Source organism: Schistocerca gregaria, chromosome X (assembly GCF_023897955.1).
Source record: "Schistocerca gregaria isolate iqSchGreg1 chromosome X, iqSchGreg1.2, whole genome shotgun sequence".
Lineage (NCBI taxonomy): Eukaryota > Metazoa > Arthropoda > Insecta > Orthoptera > Acrididae > Schistocerca > Schistocerca gregaria.
The window spans coordinates 816,071,438-816,083,670 of NC_064931.1; the positions used below are offsets into that span (position 1 = coordinate 816,071,438).

Genomic DNA, 12,233 nt, shown 5'->3' on the forward strand with positions numbered 1-12,233 from the left:
GAGAATAGGCAAACACAAAAGGTTAGTGGTCTATTAATCGTCGTCAGTTCAAACGTATGGCGGATAATGAGAACTGGCAGCAAGGCAAGGGAAGGAACACTCAGTGTGTATGGCTGGAGGCCTCTTTAACCACGCTGAAGAGGCTATTCCGGCAGACTTTGAGGAAACAGTGTGTGACCAACCACACATCGTGGTGTACGTTGGAACAAACGATGCCTGTCTTCTAGACTCTGAGGTCATACGTGGGTCACTCTAGAGAGGGTTGATAATACCGGCCTTGCTCATGGAGTTTCAAGGAAACTCATATTCGGCACCATTGTTCCCAGAACAGATCGTGACGCCCTGGTTCTTAGCCGAGAGAAAGTCTTGAACCAGAAACGCCGAGGTTTCTGTGACAAGTTAGACTGTGACCTACGCCGTAGGGTTGAGAGTAGTAGGGTCACCCTAAATGGGTCAGGTGTGCACTACAAATCAGAGACAGCTACCCTGGTAGGTTTCGGATGATGCGACTCCATCCAAGAAAGATAACGATAGCTGTCGGGAACCCAGAGATATCAGTAGGATGCAAAGAAAAGCTTCTCACAGATGAGAGCATAGAAATCCTGCCGGTTAACTTGTCATTGTCAAGCACTTGTAAAACCAACATGGAAAAGAATTACACGATTAAATAAAAATCACGTTCCAGCCTACTACGGACCATGTTTGCGTTTATTAAATACTTGAGTTAACACTTAGTAGTGACATGAAGTACAACGAACACTAGCGAAGATAGACGGAAATTATTAAATACTTGAGTTAACACTTAGTAGTGACATGAAGTACAACGAACACTCGCGAAGATAGACGGAAACTATCTCGAGAAAGTCTATTAACAAAGTTTCCAGAACCGGCATAAATGATGATACTAAGAGTATACTATAACCCCCTAAATATCGCTCCCATAGGAATCGTGATAAGGGTAGATTAATTACAGCACCACAAAGGCATTTTAACAATCATTTTTTCCGCGCTCTATACGTGAATGGTACGGGAAAAAGCCCTAATAACTGGGACAGGGGTACGTACCCTCTACCCTCTGCCATGGAATTCACAGTGGTTCAGAGTATAGGTGCAGAAGACAATTTAGGTTTTACTACTCGTCTCGGTCATTTGTATGTAAATCTCTTTATTTGAAACAACGATGTTTCGAGGTTAACTAGTCTAAATCCAGGAGAAAGCTGGAGAAACAATATTGCAGAACAGACAATTATGACTAACAGGTTCACAGGAGTCATAAACAACATATTGGTTGGCAAAAAGCTAAATTTTTTTTGAACAGTGTATGTTAACCCATGCAGTGATTACAGTCTCATATTTCCCAAAAAAATATGTTGCCGTGTTGTCGAACGTTCCTCCCTTATCGTCGTCGTAGAGCAAATGTGGAGTTTCAGTATGCTGATTAGAAGACAGCGAAATGGAACGCTACGGGGATTTGATAAGGGCAACACATGGACATGCTATTATATTTTCAAAGTATCCCTGCTGCATTTGCTCAAGATCAAAAGTAACAATGCTTACGTTTTCCAGATCTTTGACAAGAAACGTTCCACTACATTGCGGTTTTGTTTCTACATTGGAGCTCCATATTTGGACTGAGGAAAGTTGTACCACCATAACAATCCTCTCTTAGTCACAGTTGCTTAAAGGAATATCTTTCCTCATTTTGTGTGCCTGGGACACACGGGGCAATTGAATAAATTTTGTTACATTTCCGTTGTACTACCACGAATGCCGTGCACAGTACTATGACATGGAGGTGGTGGTATAGCTGTGGCTAATCAGTGTATGTTGGAACTCTTTCCTTTTTGAAACGTTGGGGGGATGTTGGATTTGTCTGACTCGGAACTAGGGTACATACCTGCGTTGAAGTGAGACGACTGAGTAGATTGCTCTCAAGCTCCTTCATACTCCGCTGATTCTGCATCACCGATTCGAACAGAGCGACACGCTCAGCCTCGAGATCAGATTTCTCCATCAGTATCACCCTTCCTGTATACAAATAAACGTCATCAAGAAGGTCTTGATTATGTTTTGTATGAAAGCAAACAATTTATCATTTTACAAAACGCAGTTTTGTTTATGTTTCGCAAACGAAAGTGCTGGTTTCCAAACACCCTTAGTAGCGTTATATTATAGAAAATTAGGATTGACGATTCGAATAGTTTAAAAGTGTGTGAAACTTAGACATAACTGTGTTGCCTACTATAACACATTATGCACATTTAAATGGTCTTCCAGTGCGACGCAGAAGTTTGGAACTTGGCTCAGAGGTGCCTACAGCCTTCATCTATAAAAAGCGTGGCGCCCTGCTTCGGCGACTCTTCGGACAGCAAGGTGTCGACACATGTGTAAAAAAGGCGACAACTCTGAAGTTCACGTGAGGTGTAAGGTGGGTTAATTACGTCACATTAGCATCAGATTTCCCCACAAAACTGCCCAATGCCACTGTGAAAGTTTCACACGATGGAAATCTCATCATACCCCCTCTTACCCACTTTTCACCCCTTCTCTTTACGCCTCTGTTATGGATGTCAGAACCGCGACATCCAGAGTTGAAATAACGCGTTTTTCTTATGGGTAGCCGACGAAATCATTTCAGACACACCTCTGCTCAGTACTGACACGAGACGGCCTCAGGGAATGGCAAGTTTCGCGGTGGAAATGACAGTTCACAGAGCGATGAGCAACAGGAAGGTGTTCTTGACAAAGCTCGACACTGTTGACGCCCCCCGGATGATTCAACCGTTTTCTTAGAACATCGTGTGGCCGAAACCTCACCGAACATGATCGGATCCCTTTGGAGTAGAGCACAACACAAGTTTTCAGTGTGGTATACTGGGTGTAAGCACTATTCGACGAAATCTGAAAGTGATCTGAAGTATTAAAGGGTGTTTATGCTCTTTCAGCCCTGCTGTTTCGCCCCCTCCTGTGGCCTAATCACAGGGTGTGCAACATTGACACATGTGTGAATAAAACGGCAAACGGGACCTGATAAGACTTCCCAGTTTGGTAACTGGCAACGAACTCGGTACCACCTGCGAACCTTTCTTGAGCACTTCAAAAATGTACTAGTACAGAGACTTCGACACCTATTCAGCTGAGGGGCACCCGAATGCTGCTCAAGCGCCTGAGGGCAGACAACCCATTCGACACCCGTTAGATTCTGCATGCCTACAAGCAGGCGCTGCAGCGGAGGGACACTCAGCTGAATGGCTGTCTAAGAGTCCGTGTAGTTTTCACCAACTGTGTGTGTGGGAGGGGGGGGGGGGGGAGAGGTTTAGAGATATCCTTATATTCAAGCAAGTGTGAATGATGCACTCCCAGGATCACGCCACGGGAGGGTGTGAAACAAGAGGGCTGAAGGAGCATAAACACCTTTTCTGCTTCCGATCACGTTCAGATTTCGTCGAATGGTTTTGAACGGCTAGAGCTTCCACCCCGTGTACCTCAGAGAGAGTTGCTGTTGCGCTACATTCCAAAGGGATCAGATCATGTTCTACATCTACATCTACATGATTACTCTGCAATTCACATTTAAGTGCTTGGCAGAGGGTTCATCGAACCACAATCATACTATCTCTGTACCATTCCACTCCCGAACAGCACGCGGGAAAAACGAACACCTAAACCTTTCTGTTCGAGCTCTGATTTCTCTTATTTTATTTTTATGATCATTCCTACCTATGTAGGTTGGGCTCAACAAAATATTTTCGCATTCTGAAGAGAAAGTTGGTGACTGAAATTTCGTAAATAGATCTCGCCGCGACGAAAAACGTCTTTGCTTTAATGACTTCCATCCCAACTCGCGTATCATATCTGCCACACTCTCTCCCCTATTACGTGATAATACAAAACGAGCTGCCCTTTTTTGCACCCTTTCGATATCCTCCGTCAATCCCACCTGGTAAGGATCCCACACCGCGCAGCAATATTTTGACAGAGGACGAACGAGTCTAGTGTAAGCTGACTCTTTAGTGGACTTGTTGCATGTTCTAAGTGTCCTGCCAATGAAACGCAACCTTTGGCACGCCTTCCCCACAATATTATCTATGTGGTCTTTCCAACTGAAGTTGTTCGTAATTTTTACACCCAGGTACTTAGTTGAATTGACAGCCTTGAGAATTGTACTATTTATCGAGTAATCGAATTCCAACGGATTTCTTTTGGAACCCATGTGGATCACCTCACACTTTTCGTTATCACACTTTTCGTTATTTAGCGTCAACTGCCACCTGCCAATCTTTTCTAAATCGCTTTGCAACTGATACTGGTCTTCGGATGACCTTAATAGACGGCAAATTACAGCATCATCTGCGAACAACCTAAGAGAACTGCTCAGATTGTCACCCAGGTCATTTATATAGCTCAGGAACAGCAGAGGTCTCAGGGCGCTTCCCTAAGGGACACCTAATATCACTTCAGTTTTACTAGATGATTTGCCGTCTATTACTGCGAACTGCGACCTTCCTGACAGGAAATCACGAATCCAGTCGCACAACTGAGACGATACCCCATAGGCCCGCAGCTTGATTAGAAGTCGCTTGTGAGGAACGGTGTCAAAAGCTTTCCGGAAATCTAGAAATACGGAATCAACTTGAGATCCCCTGTCGATAGCGGCCATTACTTCGTGCGAATAAAGAGCTAGCTCCGTTGCACAAGAGCGATGTTTTCTGAAACCATGCTGATTACGTATCAATAGATCGTTCCCTAATTGGTGATTCATAATGTTTGAATACAGTATGTGCTCCAAAACCCTACTGCAAACTGACGTCAATGATATAGGTCTGTAGTTCGATGGATTACTCCTACTACCCTTCTTAAACACTGGTGCGACCTGCGCAATTTTCCAATCTGTAGGTACAGATCTATCGGTGAGCGAGCGGTTCTATATGATTGCTAAGTAGGAAGCTATTGTATCAGCATAATCTGATAGGAACCTAATCGGTATACAATCTGGTCCTGAAGACTTGCCCGTATCAAGCGATTTCAGTTGCTTCGCAACCCCTAAGGTATCAACTTCTAAGAAACTCATGCTAGCAGCTGTTCGTGTTTCAAATTCTGGAATATTCCATTCGTCTTCCCTGGTGAAGGAATTTCGGAAAACTGCGTTCAATAAATCCGCTTTAGCGGTACAGTCGTCGGTAACAGTACCATCGCCACTGCGCAGCGAAGGTATTGACTGTGTCTTGCCGCTTGTGTACTTTACATACGACCAGAATTTCTTCGTATTTTCTACCAATGGGGTTTCAGCCCCACAATGTTCTTAGAGAAGGGTTGAATCGTACAGGTGGTGTCATCAGTGTCGAGTGTTGTCAAGAACGTCGTTCTGTTGCTCATTGCAGTGCAAACTGTCTGTTTTGGTTGGGAAATGTGTTGGAATAACGCTCCAAGGGAAACGGTGGTTTCATTGGCGCCCTATATGGCACCTCCTGAGGCCATTTGATGTCGATTCTGAACGAAGGTGCGTCTGAAATGTTTTTCTCGGTCAACCATCAGAAAAGCGCGTCACTTCAACTCTGGGCGTCACGGTTTTGACCTCCATCGCAGAGGTGTCAAAGGAGGGGATGGAATGTGGGTATTAGGGTGTGTGACGAGCTTCCCATCGTGTTACACTCCCGGGGTGGCGTTGGCGTAACGTGGTGAAATTTGGTGCCAGTGTGACTTCATTAACCCATCTTACACCTAAGATGAACTGAGCACTGGTCTTTTTTCGCGCGTGTCAACACCTAGCTGTTTGAAGCGTCGCCGAGTCGGAGGGAGCCGTGGTAGAGCGCCACACTTTTGCACCATTATAGAGGAAGGTTGAGGACACCTTTGAGCCAAATTTCAAATTTCTGCGTGAAAATGTTACATAATTATGGGGTTTTAAAAAACGACCCTTTTATTGTGGGGCAGTGTAGTTAGAATATTTCACCAAGAACTCACAGCAAATCATTTAAACGAATAAAAATCTTGTTAGAACAGCAATATTTATACTTTAAAGGCCTATTCTATAGCAACACAAATACAGTATTATGGATAGACAATAGAAACTACTGTTGATTCATTTAATGTTGAAAAACATGTTTCAGTATAGATCCGGTAGTAAAATTAGGAAGATTAGTTTCGAATTAATATTTCTGGAGCACTCAGTCATTTGAGACGATATTGCGTATTTTAGACTTAGAAAATTAAAGAATAAAGCAGAGTCTTGTTAGGAAACCACTCCCGAAAATTTATAGTGGTTCCTTGCAGAAAGTTCCCATTCTTTATTCATAGCACTACGTATGCTCTATTCAGCATTCAACTCCACACTTCGACACGGTAACGCTGCTATCTACGTTAGGAGCTACAGTTTGGAGTAATTCCCAGTTTAAGGTGAGAAGGGAAGCATCTGGGAACTTTATCTTATTTTGCAATACAATTTCTCATACATATACACATTAGTTTCCTTCATGCATAATAATATGAATGATGAATCCCTTTTGAAAAACCGCATCTGTCAACTACAAAAACAGAATACTAGTAGTAGCCTGGCCAAAAACAATAAATTACGTACCAGTATTTATTTTGTGATGTCAACATTAACGTAACTACGAACTGAAAGGGGATAGTGTACGTGTATGAGGTGCATTAATATAATCAGCATTACTGAGAACGAGAAAATGCGAGTCATTCTGTAGAGTTTATAGTTTGCCCTGCTCCTACTTACCTAACAACTGATCCTCCAGCCCCTGCATTGTCACAGTGAAGTCAATTATAGACGTTTTGGCGCTAATTTCCGGTGAATATGCTGGATTTGGGAGCTTTGTTGTGATGTACAACATGAAACCTGGCATCACGTCGCATTCTTTGTCTCCAACAACCACCTAAAACAAAGAACTTTGAAAGTGATTCAACTACATTAATACAATTGATGATGGTTGTGTGTTATAACGCATAGTTGCTATAGGTTTATAACACTGAATTTTGAAAGTTAAGGCCCCAAAAGTACGAATCTTAACGGAACATGGTTTTTGGAAACTGAATCGTAGTCTAAAATAGAATAATCTGCCTATGTTTAGTCTCTTACTGCGGAGGAACATAATCAAACACTAAGGAGTTTTAAATTCTCTTACTTTAATCGGAAATACGCGAGAAGGAATGAGAGAAAAACTTTACTAGCAGCAATAAAAGTAATAACGTAAATGTTTATTCGTATCTACGAGATAGTTGCCGCGTCATGGCGTTACACGGAGTCAGTCAAAGATCGCCAAATCGAGCCGAAGTGTGTCCTGGAGGTCTTTTGAGAAATAAGTTACACTAGTTATTTCATTAAGAAACAATGTCCAAAATATGTGTCATTTGATTTCTTCTATGTTCTGTAGATTGAGTTCTTCGTATATTCTGTAGATGTTATTATCACGTTTGTGAGTTTATAGGGTCTTTTTCTTCATTCTAAACAGTAATTATTAGACATATGTGTAGCCAGTCGAACGTTAATACATATGTGTGTGCAATAGTGCTTCCATACTTAGTCGTGTTTTACATCTGGAAATCTATAGTATTGTAGATTAGTTTCCAAATTGTCCAAAATAATCAGCGCTAAACAACGAATCTCTGCCAAATGTACATGCAGATGACACTTACGGATGTAAGCAGAAATCAGATGAAAATACAGTAAGTAAGTATTACACTTAGGAATAAACTAACATAATAAAGCTGTCTGATCACAGACCACTGAGAACGTATTATAAGAATGAAACGAAACTCGTATGGCAAAATAAATATTCATTTTTAGCAGTCGCGCAGACTATTTCAAATATCTTAAGTAGTTGTACATAATTGTAGACCAACTACGTACACCGTGGACGTACTAGTGAATAACAAAATAAAAAGTCGACGAATGTTATTAGAATAATGGAAGATTTGCACAAGAAGAGAGTAGATGCCAAGCAACTGCTAGCAGTGAAGCTGACCTTCTCTATGCTCCCCGATTTGATGAAGTTCTTCTCCAGTACGTTGTCGATGATGGGGTCGAGTTCTTCGCCCACGTCCTCTATGAGCAGCGGCCGGCCCAGGGAGAGGCTGTCTTCCAGGTGCGTGCGGAAGTACTTGTGGTGCAGGGAAGTTATCTGCAACTCGTTGCAGGCCTCTTTGTGCTTGATCCACATCTTGCCCTGCGTCTGAGGGTCCACCAGCAGTGGGTACGAACTGGATTTGGTCACAATCAGAGCGTTCTGCACAGACAACTCGTCATTCGGCAGGCCTTGCAGGGTCCACTCTGAAACCTGTATGGAGCAGGAGGACCACGTCACAGTGCTATTTAATTTCTTATACCATCATTACTGTACGAAAACTATACAGACTGTGCAGTTAGACGTTAATTTCGTAACAAATAGTAAGTCACACAGTCATTATTAGGGTGCTGTTTCCACGTACGGAGGCAGGTGTGTGCCAATATTTTGTTATAAAAGTATGAAGAAAATTCGTAGTTTGAACTCCAGTATTACTTTCGACCAGTAGCACATCTGATACGTCATTATTAATATAAGCCCCCATCTCGTGGTCGTGCGGTAGCGTTCTCGCTTCCCACGCCCGGGTTCCCGGGTTCGATTCCCGGCGGCGTCAGGGATTTTCTCTGCCTCGTGATGACTGGGTGTTGTGTGATGTCCTTAGGTTAGTTAGGTTTAAGTAGTTCTAAGTTCTAGGGGACTGATGACCATAGATGTTAAGTCCTATAGTGCTCAGAGCCATTTGAACCATTAATATAAAGTATTTTATCTGTCATTAGAAATTTAAAATTTAACTAAGGAAATGTTGGCTACTAACAACATTATTATCAGAGTCGACATTATTTTTACTATTAGCAGTAAATTTACTCTTCATGATTTCTGCAGATTACACATGCAGAACAGGAGAATATCTGAATAAGATACACACGCTTGTCGCACACAGCTAACAATTTCCTACTTTTCATTTATGTCAACCATGTTGAGAGAACTACAGACGGCCAAAGGAACTTAGCAATTTTAGACTCGGAAGCAATTACAAACTTCTCATGTGAAAAGGTAGCGTTCGATTTTTAATCCCTTGTACTTGTTAAAACACATATCTGTTAGTATCCATCAATTACGTTAATTAATTGCAAATCTATACTTTCCTCTTATCATAATGAAACAGTACTTGTAACTGTAGTAATTAAGCTCACCTCACACTAATTTTAAATGTCCTCGCAGATTCGTTGAAGTTTATGAAACCAAAGAGGAGCTCAATGTATAGCAAGTTCTTTTTCCCCTTCTAATTCATCTTTGGTCTCCTTAGCTGATATCAATAAATCCATAATACTCTCTGCAAGTTCATTACACCGAGGTGACAAATGTCGCGGCATACCTCCTAATATCGTGTCGGACCTCTTTTGCCCGGCGTAGTGCAGTGGACTCGACAAGTGTTTGGAAGTCTCCTGCGGAAGTATAGAGTTATACTGCCTCTATAGCTGTCCGTAATTGCGTAAATGTTACCGGTGCAGGATTTTGTGCACGAACTGACCTCTAGATTATGTCCCATAAATGTTCAACGGGATTCATATAGTGCGATCAGGGTGGATCGAATTGTCCAGAATGTCCTTTAGACCAATAGCGGGTAACTGGGGCCCAATGATACGGCGCAGTGTCGTCCATAAAATTTCCGTCGTTGTTTGGGAACATGAAATTCATGAAAGGCTGGAAATCGTCTCCAAGCAGCCGAACGTAAGCATTCCCAGTTAGTGATCGGGTCAGCTGGATCAGAGGACCCAGTCCATTCTATGGAAACACAGCTCACACCATTATGGAGCTTGCACAGTGCCTTGTTGACAACTTGGGTCCATGGTTTCGTGTGGTCTGTGCCACAACCAAATCCTACCATCAGGTCTTACTGACTGAAATCGGGGCTTATCTGACCAGGTCGCGGTTTTCCAGTCGTCTGGAGTCCAACCAATATAGTCGCGAGCCCAGGAGACGCCCTTCAGGCGATGCTGTGAGGTCAGCAAAAGCACTCGCGTCGATTTTCTGCTTCCATAGACTATTAACGCCAAATTTCGCCGTGCTGCGAGTGCTGACCTATTGTTTCAAAAATGACTTCAAAGACGAGGAGACGCCACTTTTCTTCATTTATCGTATAGTGTATTTTGCATTATTTATTGTTGTTGTGATCTTCGTGGAGTATTTAATAAGAAGCAATATTCACCTAAAGTATAGTTATGCGCTCTATTTATACGGTGAGCAGCACATGGAAGTTTTTTGTGATTTTCTAAGTCTCTTATTATAGAGGCGTCCTGGCTCGATAAAAAACGAAATTGTGCAACATGTTTGTCGAAATATTTGAACCAGCCACCCTCTCTACAATGTCGTTCATGACATTTATTCCTTCCTCTTGAATGTCTGGGAATTTAGTTGCAAAAAATCGTTATTTACAGGAGAAGAATCTATGTTTGTGTGCCGGCCGGGGTGGCAGAGCGGTTCTAGGCACTACAGTCTGGAACCGCGCGACCGCTACGGTCGCAGGTTCGAATCCTGCCTCGGGCATGGATGTGTGTGATGTCCATAGGTTAGTTAGGTTTAAGTAGTTCTAAGTTCTAGGGGACTGATGACCTCAGAAGTTACGCCGCATAGTGCTCAGAGCCATTTGAACGATCTACACTCCTGGAAATTGAAATAAGAACACCGTGAATTCATTGTCCCAGGAAGGGGAAACTTTATTGACACATTCCTGGGGTCAGATACATTACATGATCACACTGACAGAACCACAGGCACACAGACACAGGCAACAGAGCATGCACGATGTCGGCACTAGTACAGTGTATATCCACCTTTCGCAGCAATGCAGGCTGCTATTCTTCCATGGAGACGATCGTAGAGATGCTGGATGTAGTCCTGTGAAACGGCTTGCCATGCCATTTCCACCTGGCGCCTCAGTTGGACCAGCGTTCGTGCTGGACGTGCAGACCGCGTGAGACAACGCTTCATCCAGTCCCAAACATGCTCAATGGGGGACAGATCCGGAGATCTTGCTGGCCAGGGTAGTTGACTTACACCTTCTACAGCACGTTGGGTGGCACGGGATACATGCGGTCGTGCATTGTCCTGTTGGAACAGCAAGTTCCCTTGCCGGTCTAGGAATGGTAGAACGATGGGTTCGATGACGGTTTGGATGTACCGTGCACTATTCAGTGTCCCCTCGACGATCACCAGAGGTGTACGGCCAGTGTAGGAGATCGCTCCCCACACCATGATGCCGGGTGTTGGCCCTGTGTGCCTCGGTCGTATGCAGTCCTGATTGTGGCGCTCACCTGCATGGCACCAAACACGCATACGACCATCATTGGCACCAAGGCAGAAGCGACTCTCATCGCTGAAGACGACACGTCTCCATTCGTCCCTCCATTCACGCCTGTCGCGACACCACTGGAGGCAGGCTGCACGATGTTGGGGCGTGAGCGGAATACGGCCTAACGGTGTGCGGGACCGTAGCCCAGCTTCATGGAGACGGTTGCGAATGGTCCTCGCCGATACCCCAGGAGCAACAGTGTCCCTAATTTGCTGGGAAGTGGCGGTGCGGTCCCCTACGGCACTGTGTAGAATCCTACGGTCTTGGCGTGCATCCGTGCGTCGCTGCGATCCGGTCCCAGGTCGACGGGCACGTGCACCTTCCGCCGACCACTGGCGACAACATCGATGTACTGTGGAGACCTCACACCCCACGTGTTGAGCAATTCGGCGGTACGTCCACCCGGCCTCCCGCATTCCCACTATACGCCCTCGCTCAAAGTCCGTCAACTGCACATAAGGTTCACGTCCACGCTGTCGCGGCATGCTACCAGTGTTAAAGACTGCGATGGAGCTCCGTATGCCACGTCAAACTGGCTGACACTGACGGCGGCGGTGCACAAATGCTGCGCAGCTAGCGCCATTCGATGGCCAACACCGCGGTTCCTGGTGTGTCCGCTGTGCCGTGCGTGTGATCATTGCTCCGGAGCAAGTATGGTGGGTCTGACACACCGTTGTCAAAGTGTTCTTTTTTCCATTTCCAGGAGTGTATGTTTGTATAACGTGCTGTAAGTGTCCAGTAGTACACCCGATTGTGCGAATCAGTCCACGTATCGACTGTCTCAGCACATGTTTTATTAGTAAGTTCCGTAATAACAGAAGGAATTATGCTGTTTCCAATTTCATTGGCTTTTTTTTCGAAATGTG

General features: G+C 44.1%; 1 protein-coding gene across 1 annotated transcript in view; it reads right to left on the reverse strand.

The window, feature by feature from the left end:
* Positions 1-12,233, reverse strand: part of LOC126298335 (dynein axonemal heavy chain 5) — a gene marked incomplete at its 5' end in the record, with an annotated part of 791,472 nt that overhangs the window by 157,270 nt on the left and 621,969 nt on the right. Inside the window, 3 exons of the mRNA XM_049989632.1 lie at positions 1,898-2,028; positions 6,731-6,887; positions 7,977-8,288. Of these exons, the coding sequence (XP_049845589.1) occupies positions 1,898-2,028; positions 6,731-6,887; positions 7,977-8,288 (600 nt within the window). The remainder of the gene's footprint in view (positions 1-1,897; positions 2,029-6,730; positions 6,888-7,976; positions 8,289-12,233) is intronic.